Genomic DNA, 24,924 nt, shown 5'->3' with positions numbered 1-24,924 from the left:
ACCAGTAATCCCCCCAATACTGTATGCAATACAGTATTTGGAATGACCTCAAGTTAAAAATTCAGTTGGGCAACATTGCAGAAAAATGTTCCATCAGTATTTACTACTTGAAAGTGTAGCAAACACTTTCACAGGAATATATGTATTTCAAGACATGGACCAAACATTGGTAGCTGAAAATAACTTGAAGTAATACAATCTATTTTTTCAAAGAAAAGTTTTATTACTGAAGTAATCCTGCAATTTTAGCCAAAGATTTTTGAAAAGAAGTACTAGTGAACAGGATTTACTTCTATGTAGGCCTATTCTGTGGAAACACACTTCCTACCATATAAACGGCACCATTTGTCCCATGACTAAACATCTGTTGGTGTCTGAGACTATATTGCACCTTCAAGGTATTCAGAAAGCTAATTAAGATTGGGGAAATATATCTTTTAAATGTTTCAGAAGTTGCAAGATGTTTATACCTTGTTTTTCTTTATTCCATATTATAGAAGATTCATACAGTAAGATTAGATTAGATAGATGATAGATAGATAGATAGATAGATAGATAGATAGATAGATGGATGGATGGATGGATGGATGGATGGATGGATGGATGGATGGATGGATGGATGGATGGATGGATGGATGGATGGATGGACAGAGAAAGAAAGAGAGAGAGAGGCAGGCAGGCAGATATGGAGATAGACAGATAGATAAGAGATACTTGCTGATAATTTTCAGTATTTCAGAGGCTGAAAGAATTATTAAAATGTGCAATGGCACTCAGCTGAAAGGATTCTCAGCTGGAAACTAGAGAACACACTCTTTTGCATTAGAGATAGGCAATTTTCATTCAGTACATTCAGCCCCACAAGTTTTTTTATGTTCCTCAGAGCTTTTCTTGACACCTGTTGTTGAAAATCAGTAGTCACTGTTCTGAGGTACAAAATAAATCAAAATGAAAACTATAATTATAATCCTGTAACTTTTAATGGGTTTAGAATCAGCACCAAAGATTTGGAAGAGCTGGAATTTCAAATTGCATCCCTCTCTTCTACTATGCAATTTGAAATTCCAGCTCTTCCAAATCTTTGGTGCTGATTCTAAACCCATTAAAAGTTAGAGGATTATAATTATAATTTTCATATTATATTTCATATTTTCATATATATTTTCATATTTCAAATTGCATCCCTCTATTCTACTATATAGGGATGCGGTGGCTCAGGGGCTAGGATGTTGAGCTTGTCGATCGAAAGGTCGGCAGCTTGACGGTTCGAATCCCTAGTGCTGCTGTGTAACAGGGTGAGCTCCCGTTACTTGTCCCAGCTTCTGCCAACCTAGCAGTTTCGAAAGCACGTAAAAATGCAAGTAAAAAAAATAGGGACCACCTTTGGTGGGAAGGTAACAGCGTTCCATGCACCTTTGGTGTTGAGTCATGCCGACCACATGACCACGGAGACGTCTTTGGACAGGGCTGGCTCTTCGACTTTGAAATGGAGATGAGCACTGTCCCCTAGAGTCGACAATGACTAGCAAGTATGTGCGAGAAGAACCTTTACCTTTTTATTTTACTGATATAAGCATCCAGTACTGGTTTGGTTCAAAATGAGTCAATAGGTATTTCATACAGTCATCTATTATGTAAATTACCATCAAAGTTTAAATTATATGTTTATTTTTTTAATAAGGACTGAAAGAGATAAATTGAAGGTAGGATTCGGTAAAAACTTTCTCAACTCCAAATTATCCGAAAAAGACAGTACATTATAATACAGAATCAAACAATGATCCCTCTTTGCTTACACAAATGTATATAAAGCAAAATGTTTCATTACATATTTTTTTTACCCAGTTGGAGATACGGCATATTTTAGAGCCTGACATTGGATTCAGAACAGGAAGTTAAAATGTTAGAGTTAAAATGTTAGAGTAGAAAAAGAAAAGAAACTTGATTTCATTTTGAAGGAAGATGTGATATTGATTCAAAGCATAATAATTATGTAGAATTATGCTTCCATACACTATCAATATTTTAGGTTATATGCCAGAAAGAATTCAACTACAGAAACATTTCTTTGATTCCATTTATAGAATATATTGCTTGGATAAAAATATTACTGAAGCTATTCCTTTGTGCTCAATGCATAAACAAGAGTTGGTGTTGATCTATAAAATTCTTTATCGTTGGATGCCAAGTTATCTACAAGACAATTTTCTACCTAAATCAGTTCATTCAGTACATTTTCCCAGGGTGTTTTTGGTTCTATGCCATTTTTATAAAGAGAATGATGGCCAGGAAATGCTGCTTCTCTTTTGTTACTCCAGCTTTGGAATAGTTTGGAATACTTTTCTCTTAGAATTAAGGTTTGATGCATTCCTTCTAATATTCTGGAAGCTACTGATGATGCTGTTCTATTCTTCAGAGTGTTTATTCAAAGTTTGCTATCACCACCTTCAATTCTTTGTCCTTTGAATGATCTAAACTAATTCAATTGTTTAAATAATTTTACTTGTCTTTGTTATGATGTTATGTCTTATTACTGTTAATATAACTCTCTTTGAATTTTATTTCATTAGATGTTGGCTGTGAACATTTCGACTGTGGACATTTTTATGTTATTTCAGCAGAATGAGAACAAAACAAACGAATAAACAAGCAGTGAGTGTAAGCATACAAAGGCAACCCTATTGTTCTTGAAAGAACAAATTCCCTAGCTACTATTTCTGCAACTTTCTTAGCAACTCACCAAGAGGATATGAAAGTTCATGAATGACTTAGTTTCCATACTTTTACATATCCAAATAGATCTCTATTTGTAAGGGAATACATTTTAAGAATTAAGAGTTCCAAACAAATGTATCACAATATGATATACACCAGTGGTAGTCAACCTGGTCCCTACCACCCACTAGTGGGCATTCCAGCTTTCATGGTGGGTGGATGGGGTTTTGTCCAATACTGAAGCACTTTCCTTTTTTTTAATTTAATTGACTTTTAAAAAAAAATTCATAGCATTATTTAAAAACATTTTCATTAGGTTTTCATAAAATTCCCTGTGACAATTTAAATTTCTGAAAATATACTATTTGTATCGCCCGCACATAAGTTTAGTTCACGTTACGTAAGTGAAAATAAATGGCACTATAGTGCGACCGCAAACAAGAGCCTTATCCCAGAATAGCTCGCGCCCATACCACCCAGCTGTAACAGACAAGCAGAGCTGGTAGCCAGTACTACCCCCCAAACCCAATCCACAATGCGTGAGAGGCATGCGCAGATGACGATACATGGCGCATTATTGTGGAACCGGTGGCCGGTTAGAAAATTTTACTACTAACAGAGATACAAAAGTGGGCGGTAGGTATAAAAAGGTTGACTACCCCTGATATACATAGTGTAACAGAGAATAAGAGAAGAATATAGTCTTGTGTAAAAAGAGACTGGCTATACACTTCCTACCCAAGAATCCATTTTTGAAAGAAGTCTGCTTTAGAGCAGTTATTCAGGAAAAAAAAAACCTAACATGATTTTGAATAAACTCTTCGTTCAGCTTGCTTACTTCAATAATTACAGTGGTAGTTATATAGAAATGTCCTTGTAATACTGTTAAATATAGCTATTCCTCATCCTAGATTTGAAGTCGATTTGTCACTGCTAGATATACTACATTTATCTCCAAAGATGAAAAACAAAGTACCTTTGCTGGTGATCAGCTCTTGAAAGGTACTTTCAATAGAACTCTCCTATTGTACACTCTGGCAGTAGCAGTGGTAGCACCAATTAAAATTGTTTCAATATAATCTGTGATTTTCAGTGGCAAAAACAATCACTTGCAGGAAGAACCTGCTGGCTCAGAATGATTTTGCTTGAAGCTAGAATAGCTTCATTATAAAAGGGTCATTTATTTATTTATCTATTATTTATTTATCTGTTTTTTTCCTGATTTTTGAAAAGAAACCATTTGATACTATATCCAGGAATGCTGAATTGCCATATATTATTATTTAGTTAGTTAGCTTTGTGACATGCAATATGGGAAACTAGAAAAGTTGGCATGTGCTTCTCATATGTAAAATAAAAGTATCAGATTATGTCAGGTGGTTAAACTTTATTAACCATTTATAAATAATAGTGGTTAAGTTGGTTTCCAGATCTATCTGAAATTGTCTAAGCTTTTTTCCCCCCATCCTAAATGATTACCTCTTTCCATTACAACATATATATTGTAACTGGGAAAAAACCCTAAAGAAATGGAACAAGAGCTCCGAATTCACAAGACAAACAGCCAATGTACATTGTCAACTGTCTGGACAGGTCTTGAAGATAAATTGGAAGTTCTGAGTGGTTTCTTTCTGAGATATTTCTTTAGGCCAGAAAGACAAATCATGCTGAATTAAAGAGAACTGTTGTTTGCTTTCTCTCTGGCTATTAGGAAGAACCTACATACTAAACACTGAATATGGTTAATTGGAAATCAGTGTTTTTCAACATAATCCATTCAAGATAGGTTATCATTCAGAACTTTTCTCTGAATATTCCATCTAACCATTGGGAACAAAAATCAGAAGAAAATGTAAGAGTTTCTTCCAATAGCTAGAAACTGAAATTAACTTCAGAATATTTTTGCTTTGTGGTGTTTTAAACTATACCACTTTTTCTTTGGAAGCAATTGATCTATACCAAATAGTTCCAATTTTTGTATCCATTGTTACTGTTGCAATATGGTTATAGGATTTAATAGAAATCTCTCCTCTACATGAAACATGCAATTTCTCAAATATTTTAAGTAGTTTAGTTCAAAAAGAATACAAAGATTTAATAAAATTGATTTTGTCAGTGGTGTATAAATCACAAGATGTTCATTACTCTTTTCAAACCCTGTGATTATGATTCACAAGAACTACACAAGCATTTCATGAATCATACTTTCTTTAATTTAGATATATACATTGGTCCCCATGCTTTCCCTCTTTCTGGAAGTACCAAAAGTTCATGCTGTTGGACATTGGCAGCAAAACTGAATTCCTTGGATACTGAAGTGACCAGGGTGTGCAAATCCACTGGCAAAACATTGCTGCAGGAATCAAGGATGTGATTTATGACATCATTATTCTCTGACTTAGAAAGAGTACACGTAGAATAAACCAGATATCCTCCAGGACGCAATGCTTTAATTGCAGATCTGTTAAATAATAAAAGCAAAACAAAGCAAAAAAGAGTAAATATGTTCTGTTAAATTGGATTCATCAGCATACATATTTACACTTGGAATCTTCAGCTGCCAGAAAAACGTGCATGCTTATATGGATTATGCTTAACATTTCAGTAATGGCATGTGATTATTATTGCAGCAATACATACAATAGAATCCATTACTAAAATGTTGGAAGGATATACTACATTTTGCCCATAGGAGATAACTAGCTCATTCTGTTTCAAATTTTGACAAAACGTTAAACTGACAATAAATTCTGGAGAAAAGAATGACTAAAAGAAAAGAAGGGAGAAAATACATCAACCTAAGTTATTGGTTTACTGAACTAGCTATAAGGAACTGGGTATTCTACTAATCCTGGTTAACAAAAAATACCTGAGCCTCGCACCATACTAATAGAAAACTAAACATACAATATGAGGTCCACCTATAAGTAACAAAAGTTTAAGAATATAGGATTTAAACTACAGAAATCAACTGGACATTTCTTATTTGAGAGCAGCTATCAAGTAGACAGCAGTCTTATGAGGTGACTGAGGTAACACCTTACCATATTATCTGGGTTCCTTTTTGTGTTACTTCTAAGTAAGTAGATAATGAGTTAAGATGTTGATTTTGTGCAGGCTGCATGCTTGGCCTGTTCCTTCTGGAAAGGGGCAGGATGCTCCCTGGATTCAGAAAATTACAAATACCTTGTTATCGGAGGGACCACCATTAAAATAAGGCAGTTTATACCCTTCAGAAGAGGCCCTCCTTAGAGTCAGAGGTACTGAACAATGGCTTGGCCTCCATACTTTCCCCTTGTTGAAATAATAGATTGGAATCAATTAGGGTGCTCTGGGTGGGGTAGGTATCTTAGACCTTGGTCAGGGTTCAAGCCCGGGGACAGGACAGAGATATTAAGATTTGTTTTTTTTTTCTTTTGTGTGTGTGAGAGAGATTATTCAGTGGGTTGAATGGTAACTGATAATATATTGCAACCCTAGATCACACTGGAGGTGCTATCTAAGTATCATTCTGGTGCGTGAAGACTTTTAATGTCTGTATTTGTAATGCTCTGTGGGAATACCCTTGAAAGACAGGAAGAGCAGCAGCTGGGGCAATGGTTAAATAAGAGACATCTCAACTCACTGAAGGAACAGAGGTATGGAAAACATATCAGAACGGGCCCTTCCTAGTCCCTTAGAAAGTAAAGACAAGGGGAGAGAGATGCATTTTCAGACTTGCAAGACTTTAACCTGACAATAAAGGTAGTTAATATTCAAAGGAACTGTTTCGTCATCTCGATTATTCTGAAGGACAGAATACCTTTATCACAGCAAACTTGCTCTTGTTTCTAATATATAAAGCACTTTTAGTTTGGCACCAAATTACCTCCAGGATTGACTATTTCTTTTGAGTTGGAATGATCACTTTGCTTTTACAAGGAGAAACAGCTAGTTTCATTTCTGGGACATCAGAGTCCAGATATAAGAGCTTTTCTATGATGGAGCCAGTTCTCTGGAATAGCTTCCTACTGACTGGTTCTAACGTTATCTGGCCTCCAGAATCTGTTAAAAATAACTTTTCTGGAGGGCATTTCAAGATTGAAAGTATTGTGTTATTAGTTACTATTTTGTATTGTATTTCTTTATTATTTATGATTGCATTAGTTTTCCTATTTTTGACCAGCCAAGAGTCTCTGAACAAAATTCTGAATAATAAATTAAATAATAAAATAGTGTTGTAAATTTTAATTAATTTTAACTTTTAAAAAGCTGTACTTTGAAAGGAAGAAATATTAAATTATCATTTCAAATTTTTAGCAATTGTGAAAAACTCAAGACATTCACAGCTTTCTCCCAAACACTGTTCACTGCAAAATGCCAAAAAGCAAATACGAGTTTGTGATTGGTTGCCATATTGCATTTAGACAGTTTTATCTTTGGGTCACCTGCTCACACTTAAGTGTAAAAGGATGCAGGTATACATCAGAAAAGAGAAATAAGATAGCAATTCATGTTACAAACTTCACTCTCTCAGCCCACTCCTTGAGAGAGTAATTACATGTTCTGCATTCTACTAGAATGGCCAAGATAACTCTGTCATTAATTTATCTATTCTCCATATTAAATAAGGAAAAAAAATCAGGGCAGATAGTGAGGACAGTGTGTCATATTTCAATGCTGCCATCTTGTGTTCATTAGCAGAAACTATTTTCTGAGACTGCAGAGATGGATTTGATCAGCAGGGAAAAAATCTGCTCCAAACTATTCAAACCACAGAAATAACATTGACATTCTTCCCTATGTTCCTTCTTTATAAAAGAGGAATTCTGTTCCCTCCTTCCTACTTTTATTGACCAATGTGGCATCTTCACATTACAGTAATTTGATTTCAATTTCTTCTTGCAATGGCCTGCTACTCTTCCTTACAAATTCATTGGAAGATGCAAGACACTCTCTCTGTATTCACAACATACGATTTATCATGGGGCTGAACAGTAAGTAATGAGACAATGCAAATGAAGCCCCGGAAAGCTTTGCCTATATGAAGCCTCCAGCATTTCTTTCTCTATTATCATAGGCATAACTTGTCATAACTCTATTATCATAGGCATAACAAACTTCCCCCGGGTTTACGCCAAATACCTGACCTTCGGACCTTCCGCCGCGAATTGAAAACACATCTATTTATTCGTGCGGGGCTGGCCTAAATTTTATTTTTATTGGTTTTAAATTTATTATTAATTTTAATGGGGTTTTTAGTTTTATATGGCCATTTTTATAACAAGTTTTTTAATTAGTATTTTAAATTGTATATTTTGTACTGTTTGTTTTTATCTTGGCTGTACACCGCCCTGAGTCCTTCGGGAGAAGGGCGGTATAAAAATTGAATAAATAAATAAATAAAATAAAAATAATAAATAAGTTTTCCCTCAACTCCAGGCTGATGGTAACTTCTCTTCAGCGTTGAGTGTTCCTTCAATTATGGAGAGTCTAATACAAAGACTTTTGAAACTTTTTACAATTTATAGTCATAACCACATGTAGATGCAGCTGCTGGAAGATTTGCCAGACATTCCACGAGTAATTTCTTAGAAGGCCTTGATAGATCCTTGCCATTTTTTAAACTGCTTTGCCTGGCATTCTAAAGAACTATCAACAAATGCTGTGCTGTAATCTCTATGGCCAGGCTCCAAGGCAGTACAATAGAATCCATATTAACGTGCAATGGTAACTTATTAAAGAATAATGTTGCCTGCACAGCATTATATATTTTTTGTTACACAATCACTAGCAGAGGAATATTAGTTATTAGACAGCTAGGGCAAAATCTCTGGGTCTTGAATGCCAAAAGTCAAGCAAATTAAAATAATAGCTGTCCGAGTAAAATTGATTAAAAAAGCTATTTAAGTTTTTAAAAATTCAAACTGAAATTGTATAGCACAATTAGACATTATTAAAGGGCAACTGAAAAAGGTGTGTTTTTAAAGCTGGAATAACAGCCTGAGTAAAAGGCAGCTCTAGAACTTCGCTGGGAAGTTACACGTTGATGGTCCCACTAAGAAGAAAACCTGCCCTTAGTTTGTGAAAAGAGAAAGTTTTCCCTCCTCCTTAGCACTTCTGAAAGCTATTTTTAAATTTGGATGAGCAATGTGAAATTTATAAGAGTTTCACAAAGGATGCAATTTTTTTCCAATGGAAGTCTCTATTGGATCAGAATTTATTGATTGAGGGAAACCAGTTTCAAATGCTGTATTTGTTTTCAGGTGATTCATAGATTTTTTTATAGCAATGGGATCACCATTATAACTGAAAGATCCAGAGAGCTAATATAAATGTCGGTCAATTTTAGCTGTTTGCTTTGCTTTTTCTTATGTCATTAATACCTTCAGTTTACCCAAAAGAGAAAAGTATGAGAGCTTTGTAGTGTATTATATAACAATGAAATATATTGATAAGTGAAATGTGACACGAGTCCAGCAAACACTGAATTCCAGAGACACATTCAGTCTCTAACCTGAATCTACTTATTTGTTTCTATGTCTTCTGAAAATACTAGGGAAACAATTGGTTGAATTATTGAGAGTAAATAGTAAGAGTGCATCAATATGTGATAGGTAATGGTACAGAATGGGGTTGAAAGAAAGAATGCAAAAAACATATTTTACTTGTATTGTAACATGGGTCCAAAAAACCCCATCTCAAAATCCTTTTAAAAATGTATTCTTTAATCTTAATATATAACATTTCCATTGTGTGATTTATGACATTGCGGGGCTGGCCTAAATTTTATTTTTATTGGTTTTAAATTTATTATTAATTTTAATGGGGTTTTAGTTTTATATGGCCATTTTATAACAAGTTTTTAATTAGTATTTTAAATTGTATATTTTGTACTGTTTGTTTTTATCTTGGCTGTACACCGCCCTGAGTCCTTCGGGAGAAGGGCGGTATAAAAATTGAATAAATAAATAAATAAAATAAAAATAATAAATAAGTTTTCCCTCAACTCCAGGCTGATGGTAACTTCTCTTCAGCGTTGAGTGTTCCTTCAATTATGGAGAGTCTAATACAAAGACTTTTGAAACTTTTTACAATTTATAGTCATAACCACATGTAGATGCAGCTGCTGGAAGATTTGCCAGACATTCCACGAGTAATTTCTTAGAAGGCCTTGATAGATCCTTGCCATTTTTTAAACTGCTTTGCCTGGCATTCTAAAGAACTATCAACAAATGCTGTGCTGTAATCTCTATGGCTAGGCTCCAAGGCAGTACAATAGAATCCATATTAACGTGCAATGGTAACTTATTAAAGAATAATGTTGCCTGCACAGCATTATATATTTTTTGTTACACAATCACTAGCAGAGGAATATTAGTTATTAGACAGCTAGGACAAAATCTCTGGGTCTTGAATGCCAAAAGTCAAGCAAATTAAAATAATAGTTGTCCGAGTAAAATTGATTAAAAAAGCTATTTAAGTTTTTAAAAATTCAAACTGAAATTGTACAGCACAATTAGACATTATTAAAGGGCAACTGAAAAAGGTGTGTTTTTAAAGCTGGAATAACAGCCTGAGTAAAAGGCAGCTCTAGAACTTCGCTGGGAAGTTACACGTTGATGGTCCCACTAAGAAGAAAACCTGCCCTTAGTTTGTGAAAAGAGAAAGTTTTCCCTCCTCCTTAGCACTTCTGAAAGCTATTTTTAAATTTGGATGAGCAATGTGAAATTTATAAGAGTTTCACAAAGGATGCAATTTTTTTCCAATGGAAGTCTCTATTGAATCAGAATTTATTGATTGAGGGAAACCAGTTTCAAATGCTGTATTTGTTTTCAGGTGATTCATAGATTTTTTTATAGCAATGGGATCACCATTATAACTGAAAGATCCAGAGAGCTAATATAAATGTCGGTCAATTTTAGCTGTTTGCTTTGCTTTTTCTTATGTCATTAACACCTTCAGTTTACCCAAAAGAGAAAAGTATGAGAGCTTTGTAGTGTATTATATAACAATGAAATATATTGATAAGTGAAATGTGACATGAGTCCAGCAAACACTGAATTCCAGAGACACATTCAGTCTCTAACCTGAATCTACTTATTTGTTTCTATGTCTTCTGAAAATACTAGGGAAACAATTGGTTGAATTATTGAGAGTAAATAGTAAGAGTGCATCAATATGTGATAGGTAATGGTACAGAATGGGGTTGAAAGAAAGAATGCAAAAAACGTATTTTACTTGTATTGTAACATGGGTCCAAAAAACCCCATCTCAAAATCCTTTTAAAAATGTATTCTTTAATCTTAATATATAACATTTCCATTGTGTGATTTATGACATTGCGGGGCTGGTTATGATAATTTTCATCCCCTCTAAATCCTAAACTTGGAGCTCTCTAGTAAATTTTGTGTGCAATTTTAGCTAGGAAGCTAATGTTAGTATTTTTTTCCCCCCATTTCAAGATTAAACTCTGAAATATGCTCTTAGTGAATTTCATTTGCATAATGGTAGTGTAGCAAAGCTTCCTAGTTGCACTCTTCTACTGCATCCTAGAGGAAAATTGTATGAAATTATACAGGAGAATGGAAAATGATTTTGTAATCAAAGGCTGACATGTGGACATTTTAAAGCTTTTTGGCCTTTGAAATACACAGGTACAGTAAGTCACCAGAGGAAGAAAGTGAAAATTAGCCGCTGCTGTATTGTCACTTAGCTTGGTACTATTTTATCAAGCCCCAATTTCTTTTTCTTCAAGAAAACAGGCTCCAATTTGATTAAATATGCTTAGGGGAATTGGGCAATTTCAGCTTGCTAGTATTTTTTTCTACCAACAAGATTCTTGTTGTCAAAAAATGTTCTATTTTAGAGACATAATTTAGAATGATTTATACAAATTTGCAAAAATTTCACTGAATGATGTATGTTTCCTACAGCCAGAAGTCCACAAATTGGATTCTATATGTCAAATACTGGAAAAAGAAAAGTGAAGGAGGTCAATGTTTTTAAATGTGATTGATTTCTTCAAAGGAAATGGGTGACATGATGCATTACTGCAATAAGACACTCATATTTTGGTTATAAATCACAGGTTTCCTTTTTTGGTAGGAAGTCACTCTCTCCTAAGACAAAGGAGTAGGAAAACACAAACCTCCCAACCCTTTTTGTAATGCTGTTATGACAGATTTCCATAAAAAGCTCTACTTCCTTGAAAATAAACTATTTTATTTCTCTCTCAATTATGCTGACAATCAGTATGTATGAGCAATAGCTGGAGATAATGTACAATAATTACTGAAGAAGGAAAAAAGAGAAAAAAACCCTTGCTTATTAATCTCCTTCCTAGCAATATATCTTAACATTTCACCTAGATTAGCAAAACACAATAAAATATAAATGATAAGAAGATCTATGTTCAAATACCAACGTCTAGGCCATCTAACCATTGTAGCACAGTATCATTTATATTTTAAAAAATCAGATACTGGACTGGTATATGCCATCAGCTTACAGCCCGGATACTATATGATCTACAATTTGACTTGGGACCCCGCAATCACACTGAGGGGAGGATACTATATCCCATTTATACAGAGAGTTTTGGTAGATGTCACATGAGATGCAAAATCTACAGTAAACTGAGTGTTCCTTCTTTCAAAATGTTGAATATTCTTGGTTTAAAATGGATACTATTTAGACCAGGGCTCTCAAACTCACGGTCCATGGGCTCGACATGTCGCACACTGGCTACATCCACGCCTGGTTTAGTGAAGGGGAAAAAAGTCCCGATACGTCACGTGAAGCCACAAGTTTGACATCCCTGATTTAGACTATATATTGCAGAATGCAGAGATGGTTAGCAATGACCAAACAATGTTTTGCAAAACTGCAGTGCTAATTAAGTAAGAATAGGCCTACTTTGTAAAATTAAGATGAATTTCTATGCAAACCTGTCTGAAAAGAAAGGCAGCTCTTAAACAATACCCACTGACCCTCTTAGCATAAAATAAATGATTCTGCCTGGCCTGATGACTCCTCTGTACACACCAATAACACACAAGATAGCCCGGCAGGGTTGAAATGCTCCCGGTTCGGATCGGATCCGGCAATGGGGACAGGTAGTTCAGAGAACCGGTAGCAAAACCCCCTGGCCCTCCCACCCATGCCCACCCAATTGCCCGATCCCCATTTGCCTACTTGGCAGCTTCCTGTTTCTTTCAGGCTCCCTCGCTTGCTGCCTTGCTTTGCTTCGACTGCTGCAATCAATTGCATCAGCTAGCAAGCCTGCCTGCAATCCATCTCATCAGTGAGCAAGTCAATCTGCCTGCCTTGTCCCTTGAATTAGGTAAATAACCGGGGGGGGGGGGGCTTTAAAAAATAATTGGGGTTTTTTTAGGAGTGTTTTTTTTTTGACATAGCAATTTAAAGTTAAGGAAGTTTTAAATTTAACTACTTTTATCTAAAAATATAAATAAAATAATAAAATAAAATATGTGTGCAGCTTTCTGAGATTTGGTGTGTTTCTGTAGTGTTTCACTCTAACTACACAAACACAAAATCTCACAAAGTTATATGTGGCATTTTGTGTGTGTGTGTGTGAGTCAGTTGTGTTTTGTTGGGTTGTGTGTGTGTAAGTGTGAAAGTTGGTTTTGAGCTTTTTGTGACTGTGTGAGGTTCCTGCTTGTTGCAGGGGTCATTTTGGGTGAAGTGGCAGCTGCTTTTATAGTTGTGTTATATTGTGTTGTGTGTGTGTAAAGTGTGAAAGTTAGTTTTTGGTACCTCTTATTGTTTTGTGTACTTTATTATTTTTATTATTTATTGTTATTGGCCATGACCACCCGGTCACCTGACTGCCAAGCTATGCCCACCAATTAAACTACACCCACAGAAGCGGTAGGGAAAATTTTTAGATTTCACTCCTGTGGCCCAGTCTTTCAACTGCAATGTTGGCATTACAGTATGGCCAGGTCAGATTTTTTTTGGGGGGGGAGGAGGAAAACTTTTACCTAGGACCCATGGTGGCGCAGTGGTTAGAGTGTAGTATTGCATACTAATTCAGCTAATTCAGCTCACTGCCAGGAATTCGATCCTCAAGGTTGACTCAGGTTTCTATCCTTTTGAGATCGGTAAAATGAGGACCCAGATTGTTGAGGGCAATATGTTGACTCTGTAAACTGCTTAGAGAGGACTGTAAAGCACCGTGATGCAGTATATAAGTCTAAGTGGCAATACTCACATTACTAATTTCTAAGTGTATCTTAGAACTGCTCTGCCTCCCAACAAGTGTTGCCATGGAGAAGTAAAAAAAAAGAATGGCAACAGAGACAATGATTTTAGAAAGACCTTGTTTCTATGGATCTATCTCAGAAAATGTAAGTACTAGTTAACCTTTCAATATCAGTTCACATAAATGAATGGAATAAGCTACTTTAATCTAAATCAACTCTATGCCTGCTTAAGCTAAATTTAACATATATTAGTTTAGGTCAATGTATACTTTTTCTCACTTTTTGCATAGCTGATTCACTGCCTCTCTCATGCCCATCAAGCTTATTGTGTGAAGAGAACAATAGTGCTGGATCAAAAAAAGTGAATTTGTTAAAACCTATGGTTGAAAATGTTCCAACAAATAAAAGAAATCAAGTCAAAGGAGGGGTACAAAATGTTGTGCATGTGTGTCTGTGTTTTGCAAAGGACTGGACTGACCCCTTGGATAGCTTACTGAAGTAACCTACTCCAAAAAGTAGTCAGAGCAAAGGAGTGGATCTAGAAAAAAAAAAGAAACTTTAATTTTAATTCACTGCCTTCTATATTTGGTTCCTTCAAGTCAGTGTTGATTCTTTGCAACTGCCTGTACAAGTCCCTGCATTTATTTATTTATTTGTTTATTTGGCAAAATTTCAAAAGTGGCTTACTATTGCATTACCTTCTTCCTAGGCCTGAGAGAGCGACATCTCCCTCCAGTTAGCTTTGTGCCTGAAGTAGACTAGAAGTCAGTCCCTGTTTTTGAGCCTGGTGCCTTAACCACTACACCAAACTGGCTATCTTAATTAATAATTATATATTTTAATTTACTAACAGGCATCAAATAATTTGAAAATATTAATCTTTATAATTTGGTGGTTCCTTTGAAGAAATTAAGGAAACATCATCCAAGGCTCCTGAGAAATTATACCTTTATCATTTTCACTGCCCCAAGGTATTTGTTCCTCTTGAATTGTCCTTCTTTTGAATTCTATTCTGATATGTAGCTAGACTTTTCCCATTAAGGTGTTTAAAAACCTAAGTCATGTTAACAGCTGGGCAGCCTTCAGGGATGCTACGATTATCACATTGGTTTCAACTGGCTGTTTTTTAGGGATTAGTTTATATAAAACTAACTAACATACTCTTGGGACTTTATAACATAGCTAATAATTTGAACCAAAGGACAGAAAAAAATTAAACTTTATTTGATAAATTAAGTTGTAATCAGGACTCCAACTATAGCTAAAAAGAACTATGGTTGGCTTAAATAGAAATGGAAAGTGAAATCTTGAATCTTATACTTAAAATAGGGATAAAGCATTTTCCAATTAGGATGGGGAAGAAAATAGAGACTAAGTCAAACAACTGACTCTTTATATTTGAAGTTTATAAATAATAATTAGCTTTATCCATACTGTACATTTAAAAAAATGTCTCCAAGAGACTGCCCATTACATAGCACTATGAAGAAAAAGAAAATTCTGATAACAATAATGTGTATTGTCCATGTATCTGTGTGTGTCTGTGTGCTTCTCTGCTAGAGAATGTAATATGTTATGATTCATTTTTATTTGCTTATGGATTGCATCCCCTCAATAAACTAGCCCTCCAAGTAAAGTATAACACCCAAACTAAAACATCAATTTGGCCTGAGGTAGAAATATATAACTGGGCTTATATTTATAACATCTCAGTTGAATTGGGAGATGACCTCTCTTAGCAGCTTTATCTTAAACAGAACCAGAGAGAACTGAGTCTTGAGACAACCTCTTTCCTTTTGTTAAACTGAGTGAATTGACTTGCACAAGTAGAAATGTGCCTCGAATTTCTAATCCTCGCAGGCCATTCAGAAAAAAATATTGTGGTTGACAATATTGAAGGCTGATGAGGTTAAGACAATTTAAGTTCCATCACACAATATCCATGAGTGGCCATCACTGCTTCCACCTCATGCCAATGTCTAAATCCACATTGTCCACCGGATAGTATTGGACTTTTAATTCCCTGGCAGTATTGCTCACTAGGGGTTTTGAAAATTGTAATACAATACATAGGAAAAGAAGTCGGTTAGGGACAAAGGCTGGTCTAGATCCTTGTTACAGATACTCAATTTTGACAGCAACTAAGACTAGAATTTCTCTTGTTAAACAATACAGTCATATAGTGCAACTGTATTGCTAAGCGACTATAACCCTTGAAATCCCAGTTGTCACAAAATCCCACGATCGCACGATTGTGAGGCAAGGCAACTTCCCGCTCACTTCCCACAATCAAAATCAGTGTGGAAGTCAGCAGGAAGTTGCAAATCTCAGGGATGCAGCAGGTAAGTGGCTGCTGCTAAATGGGAATCTAGGTGAGGGGGCATGCAAGGGGAAAGTCAAAGAAGGTACTGCAAAGGTGGCCAATAGTGATCATGTGGCATTTGACAACCAGTCATAACAGTAGTGAGTTTCAATTTTGTCGCTACCCGTTCGCTCATGGGCGTTTGCACATAAGCTTCTGCTCATGAAAAGAGACATCTGGGTGGGTGGGCGGAGCCTCCCACTGGTGCCTGTTTGCCTGATCCGTGGCAAACCGGTAGCAACCCACCACTGAGTCATAAGTGTGAGCAGGTAGCCCTGGATCCAGGCTGTGATCATGTGACCATGGGAGTCCTAGGACAACTGGCACTCCAAGGACTAGTCATAACCACTATTGGTTCAGTGTTGAATAACTTGTAATGATCACAAGTTCAGAGGTCACAGGTCAAGGATTATCTGTATTGCTTTCTTCACTTGAATTTATAAAGGGCACTTGGTACTCACAACTTTTACTTATTTACTTCAATTTAAGAATTGCAATTTTTTTTTTTTTTGCTTAAGGTGTTTTTAAAAAGATTACCAGCCATTGATCTGTTGCTGTTGTTCAAGTACATTAAATCTCAGATATGGATGCCTGATGTTTTCCCTTCCTCCACCTTTGGGAATGTCCTAGTTACAAATGCGAAAGAACTCAGCAGGAAAACTTGAATGGTGCTCGCTATACACTATGGTAATTACCAGGAGAAAGCAGTGTAGCTCTATGCTTTTTGGAACAATGACTGGCTCAGTGTGACTACATATGGAGAGGATAATACATAGGTCAAGGAGATGTAGAGTTTCAGGATATGATTTAGCACGTCCTTCATTCTGGGAATGAGCAGTCTCTTTTTCTTTTCAATTTTTACCTGAGCAATTGTATCTGTACAGCAGATAATAGCTTCCTTTGTGCTAAACGCAGAGTAGCCTGCTGGGCATCAGAAGAGAATAACCAACTTCTATCGTTTGAGCAAGGAGCATCCACTAGGATCTGAATGATCAATGACAACAATAAAATAAATAGCTTTAGTAGAATTAGAAAACAGAATCACAGAGTTAAAAGGTACTAGTTAGTTTAACCAAACTAAGACATTTCTTACAAATGTTTAACCATCATTTGAATAAGTCTGAGTAATTGGTCCTATTATGTTCTTGTTAGAAAGCTTTTAACATTCAGTAGGATATTGTCTTTCTGGAACTTAAATCCATTAAGGCCGGCAGCCTGGAATAATAAACAGATCTTAAACTTCGTCTATGACATAGAGTAATTCAAAAATGTATAAATGCTATAAAATTAATTTTTCCTTAATTTTCTCTTATCAAGGCTAAATTTTTCCAAAGGTAGCAAAAGGTTATGAAAAATATTATATAGAATAGAATAGAATTTATTGGCCACACAAGGAATTTGTTTTGGTGCATATGCTCTCAGTGTACATAAAAGAAAAAGAAAAAAAATACCTTCATATAAGGTACAACATTTACAACACAAATGATGGTCATAGGTTGCAATTTAACCCTTAATGATAGCAACAAAAAGTTACAGTCATACAGTCATAAGTGGAAAGAGATTGGTGATGAAAGCGATGAGAAGATTAATAGTAGTGTAGATTTAGTAAATAGTTTGACAGTGTTGAGGGAATTATTTGTTTAGCAGAGTGATGGCCTTCGGGGGAAAAACTGTTCTTGTGTCTAATTATTCTGTTGTGCAGTGCTCTATAGCGTCGTTTTGATGGTAGGAGTTGAAACAGTTTATGTCCAGGATGTGAAGGATCTGTAAATATTTTCATAGCCCTCTTCTTGATTTGTGCAGTATACAGGTCCTCAATGGAAGGCAGGTTGGTAGCAATTATTTTTTCTGCAGTTCTAATTATCCTCTGAAGTCTGTGTCTTTCTTGTTGGGTTGCAGAACCAAACCAGACAGTTATAGAGGTGCAAATGACAAACTAAATAATTCCTCTGTAGAACTGGATCAGTAGCTCCTTGGGCAGTTTGAGCTTTCTGAGTTGGCACAGAAAGAACATTCTTTGTTGTCCTTTTTTGATGATGTTTTTTATGTTAATTGTCCATTTGAGATCTTGCGATATGATAGAACCTAGAAATTTGAAGGTTTCTACTGTTGATACTATGTTGTCAAGTATTGTGAGAGGTGGAAGTATGGAAGGGTTTCTCCTAAAGTCTACCACCATTTCTACAGTTTTGGGTGTGCTCAGTTCCAGATTGTTACGGTCACACCACAAGGCTAGTCGTTTGACCTCACATCTATATGCGGATTCGTCATTGTCTCGAATGAGACCAATCACCGTTGTGTCATCTGCGAACTTCAGTAGTTTAACAGATGGATCGTTGGAGATGCAGTCATTGGTATACAGAGAGAAGAGAAGTGGGGAGAGCACACAGCCTTGGGGGACTCCTGTGCTACTTGTACAGGTATCTGAAGTGATCCCGCTTAGCTTTACCTGCTGCTTCATGTTTGTTAGGAAGCTTGTGATCCACTTACAAGTCTGTTCAGGTACTTGTAGCTGGTTTAGCTTAGTTAGAAGAGTGTCTGGAATGATGGTATTGAATGCTGAACTAAAGTCTACAAAGAGACCCTTACATAGGTCTTTGGAGATTCAAGATGTTGTAAGGTGTAGTGGAGAGCCATATTAACAGCATCATCTGTTGATCTATTTGTTCGGTATGCAAATTGCAAGGGGTCTAACAGCGGATCCATGATGGTTTTTAAGTAGGAAAGCACTAGCCTTTCAAAGGCTTTCATGACTACAGATGTTAAAGCAACTGGTCTGTAGTCATTCAGTTCCTTGATGGTGGGCTTCTTCGGCACTGGGATGATGGTAGAGCGTTTGAAGCAAGAAGGAACATAGCACATCTCTAGTGATTTATTGAAGATATGGGTGAAGATGGGGGCCAATTGGTCAGCAGCATGTTATATTTGACATAACATGCTTTCTAACAAAGACTCCAGTTGCACTGGTTTATACATTAAAAAAACAACCTTTTGTATTCCATGCCATATGTATAGTCTATATAAAAGATGGCATTAATCTTTTCTTGAGCAAATATTTATGAAAGTGTAAAATAGTTTAGAAATATTTCTTACTACGTCATAGTCTATAACACAAGAGAGTTTACTGTAATGGGTAAAAAAATGGAGCAATATACTTAGTGCACTTTATAAGTACATGCTTCTTTCTTAATTAGCAAATTACTACTTTCTTGTGTAAAGTTTATTAAAGATTTTAAGTAAATTAAAAACTATCTGAAATTAATAACAAGAAAGAAAAGGGAAAAAGAAAAAGACTAAAGTACAAAAAGATAAAACAGAAACAGAAACCCTTTGCAGCAAATACAAATGTTTATAAAATCTTAACTATATTCTTATAATAAAATCTTTTCTATTGTCTGAAGTGCAGAAAAGAGCAACAAAGTTTATTAGGGGACTGTAGGCTAAAGCATATAAACAACGGTTGCAGGAACTGGATATACCTAATTTAATGAAAAGAAGGACCAGGGGTGACATGATAGCAGTCTTCCAATATCTCATGGGTTGCCATCAAGAAGAAGGAGTAAAGCTATTTTCCAATGCACCTGAAGGCAGGAAAAGCAATGGATGGAAACTAATCAAGGAGAGAAACAACCTATGACTAAGAAGAAATTTCCTGAAAGTTAGAACAATTAATCAGTGGAACAATTTGCCTCTAGAAGTTGTGAATGCTTTAACACTGGAAGTTTTTAAGAGGAGATTGGACAACCATTTGTCTGAAATGGTACAGGAGGTTGGACTAGAAGATCTCCAAGGTCCCTTCCAACTCTGTTATTCTACTCTATAAATCAAAAGTTCATTCTTTTTTCTGCTTCATGCAAGAAATCTAAAGGGTTTTCAGTCAGCAACAAATATAGATATTGTCTTTTTCTGTATTTCTGTCAAAGTCCATTTAGTCATCTCTGCAAATTCCATCATCATCAGCCATTCTTCCACTGCAAGCAGTACACTTACACTTACACGCACTTTTGAGTATCTAATAATTTGACTGCAGTCAATTATCATATATAAAATTAATTAAAAAATTGCTACTGACATTCTTGGTTTTAAATTGCTGGGTTGGGTTATGTGTATATGTATATGTGTTTTTCACTGATATTATATATCGCTTATACTATTTTATGGAATTTTTATTCATTATTTTTCTGAACTGCCTTTCCCCTCTCAGATGGTCCAGTTAGATCCGGAAGATCCTGAAGTTTAATACCCTGTTGCAAATTGTAACGGACAACATATATGTATAACTTGTACACACCATTTTCCTTAACAAAAACAATCACCCTGATATATTCAGTTAACAGACCTGGAACCTTTGATATGTTATACAATCGAACAATTTCTAGGAGTCTGAAATTACTTTTTCTAACTAATACGTGTTATTGAAAGGATACACTTTCATGAGCTGCAGTTTTTAAGAAATTTTGTTAGCTGGAACAGATTCTACCATCTTTACATCTTCTGATATTTGGTATCATAGACTCTCTTCCTACAATGTCTACTATTCAATACTAATCATTTGAATTCTTAGTGAACCACACAGCATCACCTGTACCAAAAGTACACGACAAGCTGACAAGCCTCCTTATGCATTTTGTACGTAAATACATAAACAACTAATAAGAATCATAGTGTTCTGTTTCCTTCCCCCAATACTCCCAACAAAGAGTCAGTCAAAGGCCTTCTCTTCTAATTTATTTACATAGATAAATGTCCTGGCCACGTCTACCCACAGACCTGCCAAGTCTCTGGCGATAATGAGGAAATTATAGATAAGGCCAGAATTACTCACGAATATATTCTTCCCTCCATTGATACAGTTTGCCCGCACAAATTCATTGCTTTGTCCAAGACAAAAAACCCGGAAGTTCCGCCTCCTATTTATAGTCTCTGCAGATGTCACTGCATGACCATCATTCTTTGGCTTTGTCCCAACGCTTCCTCTGCTGCGCGCGCCGATCACATCTGCGCAGTCTTGCATCACTCCAAAACTGTTCTTGGGGCGTTGCAAATCAGAAGAAGGCTCGGGAGAATCAGGCCTTGCCGGTCCCTCCTCCTCCCTTTGGGTGGGTGCCAGGGAGGGAGAGGGCCCAAGAGAAGCAGGCCTTGCCAGGTCTTCTCCCTCACTTTCTGAATCATCCGAGTCCAGGAGTCCGGGTCCAGGAACCTGGGTCACAACACATACATACATACATATTCCTAACTCAAGATCAAACCATTCACTAACGATTTCATTTATTCTCATTCAAGTTTTCATTCCATCATACATTAATAATTAGCAACCAATTTTCAACTTACACAAATGTTCACACAAAACACTTCACCGTTCAACCTGACAGCATTTATGATTTTATATTTCATTTTATTAAGAAGTGTTATATGGCTACCCAGCTTTTGCACCATAACCTTGGATAGCTCTCCTTAAAAATCCATTTTTTTAATAAAGTTTATAACAAAACCTCCCGGCACTCCAAAGAAAAATCTCCTATATTTGTCAACATTTAAATTTTTCTAGGCACCATTCCCACTCTACCCTAATGCTTGTGGGAAAAGTTGCTTTTGGTTTCCAGCACTCTAGGAAGGTAGCAGCCTGCCAGATCTCAGATGGGTGTTCCACAACCAAGGGCATTAATTTTTAGACCATTCATTTCAATTCTACATTCAATACATCACTGTCATTCCCCTATAAATCTCTAAAACACTCTTTCAGCATTTCTTCACTTTGACTTCATCCCAAATGATTTCATCACTTTTACTTTTAATTCAGTTTTCTCTGTTGAAGGTTCTTCGTTCAAACCTTTTTATCCACTTCCAATTTTATTTCCACTGTAATCACTCTGCATTTTCACTCCTTTAACCTTTCCTTGCTTGTTCTTAAATCTTTTCAGCTCTGTTTTTCTCTATACAGACTTTATTTTTCAAATTTATGTAGCCACCCATCTCATAAACAAATGACTTTGGGCAGCATACAAGTTTTTTTTTTAAACTCTTTGCAAATAACTATCATTATTAAAAACATTAAGAACTATAAAACACAGATAAATAGGCGAAAGTATGTTAATACAGAACTACCTCACTAGTTCACCAATTCCCTCGAGTCCCTAGGCTTGATGCATAGCCATACATTATACATTTTTTCCATATTTTTTTTTCATTAATCATTCTCTTATATGCAATTTTCTCATAGATTCGTCATTTATTTCATTATGCTATTAAGGATGTTTCTCATGCATGCATTCATAACACTTATCACTGGGATTCTGTAACAATTTCCACTTATTCTGTTGGGATACTGATTTATCTTTTAACACAGTTTCATATTTTCCCTTCTGGCAATTATTTAACTTTGATTCTAGTTTCTTTCACTTATTTATACATTTAAGTTTTTAAAAGTTAACTGCAGAATTCCCTGCTAATGGAAGGAATAGGCCTGACAATATGGCCACATTTCGTTATATTACAAAGGCCAATTTTATCCCAAGCACGCTCACACAATTCTAGGTCAGTGATTTACTCACAACCCACCACCCAGGAAGCATATGCAATATATTCTGCACACCTGAACTTTCAGGATATCGTACGGATGTACTTATGTCTCCCACTCTAGGTACAAACATATGTACACACATTCATAATTACATTTATAATTGCTAGTCCTACATTAGGCAGGAATCTGGACAATGGTACATCTAAGCTACTAAATCCTCCAAGTACCAGCCTTGAATAATTCTGTTATATTATTATGTGTAATTGCAAAAGAAGCCAATGCATTCCTAAGCAGCATCAACAGAGTGATAGTATCAAAATAACGAGTAGTGACAATACAATTTTATACTGAACTTGTAAAACTATACTTGGAATACTGTGTCCAGTTCTTGTCACCACAATATAAAAAAGATGTTGAGACTCTAGAAAGAATGCAGAAAAAAGAACGCTTGGTAAGTGGTATGGAGACTAAACCCTATGCTAAACGGTTGAAGGAATTAGGTATGTCTAGTCCAGGGGTGAAATCTAAAAATTTTCCCTACCGGTTCTGTGGGCGTGGCTTAATTGGTCGGCGTGGCTTGGTGGTCAGATGACTGGGTGGGCATGGCCAATAACAATAAATAATAAAAATAATAAATAAGGTATACAAAACAATAAAAGGTACCAAAAACCAACTTTCACACTTTACACACACACAATACAACACAACTGACTCACACACAATGTAAAAGCAGCTGCACTTCACCCAAAATGGCCCCTGCAACAAGCAGGAACCTCACACTTTCACACTTTACACACACAACACAACTGACTCAAACACACACACACACACACAATGCCACATACAGCTTTGTGAGATTTTGTGTGTTTGCGTAGTTAGAGTGAAATACTACAGAAACACACCAAATCTCAGAAAACTGCACAAATATTTTATTTATTTTTTTAGATAAGGTGTCTCCAACCTTAGTAACTTAGATTGTGGACTTCAACTCCCAGAGTTCCTCATTCAGCAAAGCAGAAAGTCAAAGCAGGCTGTAATCAGTAGCTGAAGAAAAACGCATGCTGTGCCCGAAAGGAGCAGTAATTATAGGTAAGTGAGGAGGGGGAATTGGCTGGGCATGGGTGGGGGCTCTTGTAAGTGGGGGCTGTTAAAAAGTGAGTTTAAAAGCCTGTGAGGATCAGGAAACTCTTCTGGGATCGCCAGAGGAGGCTTTTAAAACCTCTCTTTTTTTTCTTTTTTTCCCCCCTTCGGTTGAAGAGGGTTTTTTTAAAAAAAACTTTTAAAGGGTTTTGATGATCTCTGCTCAGCCCCGCGATCATCAGAGGGTTGTTTTTTTTTAACGTTTCAAGGCATGTTTCAGCTGAAGAAAAAACTGCTTTAAAAAGTTAAAAAAAAAACCCTCTGCTGATGGTGCGGCTCAGCAGGGGCAAGGGACAGGGCCAGGGATTTTTGCTACCGGTCCTCCGAACCAGCAGTCGCCATCGCTATCGGATCACGTGAGCCGGTCCGAACCGGGAGCATTTCACCCCAGTCTAGTCTAACGACTTCTCCAAAGCACTTGATGGCAGCACAAGAAGCAATGGGTAGATTATTAAAGATATCGAACCTAAAATTAAGGAGAAATTCCTGACAGTGAGAATAATTAAATAGCAGAGCGGCTTGCCTCCAGAAGTTGAGCTGCTCCATCTCTGAAGGTTTTCAAGAAGAGATTGGACAACCATTTGTCCGAAATAGTATAGGGTCTCCTCAAGCAACGGGTTGGACTAGAAGACATCCAAGGTCTCTTCCTGTTATTCTATGTTCTGTTAGTATTCTTGGAGAGGAGACCCAAAAGAAACCAATGTTATATTTCTGAACAAAAAAATAAAAATGTATTTTTTTCTGTATTCTGTACAAAGAAAGAGCTATCACTATAATCTTTTTTAATTAGGTCAGTTAATAAGAGATAAACTCCAATCTTGATTGCAAAAAATATGACTTCAGTAACAGAGTTGTTAATGCCTGGAATGCACTATGTGGTCTCTTCCCAAAATCCCTAAAGCTTTAACCAAAAACTATCTACTATTGACCTCACCCCATTTCTAAGAGGTCTATAAGGACGTTCATAAGAGCACAAACGT

The 24,924-nt window shown here is 36.1% G+C and overlaps 1 protein-coding gene across 6 annotated transcripts in view; it reads right to left on the bottom strand.

Moving 5' to 3' along the window:
- NSUN3 (NOP2/Sun RNA methyltransferase 3) overlaps positions 1-24,924 on the bottom strand; it is a 37,577-nt gene that overhangs the window by 5,147 nt on the left and 7,506 nt on the right. For 2 of the 6 annotated variants that reach the window (XR_009155360.1, XM_058185438.1), the window contains exon 5: positions 17,147-17,268. Coding sequence is in view for 4 of the 6 variants with exons in the window: in XM_058185438.1 (XP_058041421.1) it covers positions 17,147-17,268 (122 nt within the window). In the remaining 2 variants the exon portion in view is untranslated. Of the gene's footprint in view, positions 1-1,113; positions 5,177-5,759; positions 5,878-17,146; positions 17,269-24,924 lie in introns of those variants that run through there. The other 4 variants (XR_009155361.1, XM_058185439.1, XM_058185437.1 and 1 more) reach the window with 4 other exon arrangements.

The sequence above is a fragment of the Ahaetulla prasina genome, chromosome 5 (assembly GCF_028640845.1).
Source record: "Ahaetulla prasina isolate Xishuangbanna chromosome 5, ASM2864084v1, whole genome shotgun sequence".
Taxonomy (NCBI): Eukaryota; Metazoa; Chordata; class Lepidosauria; order Squamata; family Colubridae; genus Ahaetulla; species Ahaetulla prasina.
The sequence above is the reverse complement of the archived record's forward strand: the minus strand, read 5'-3'. Positions and strand labels throughout refer to the sequence as shown.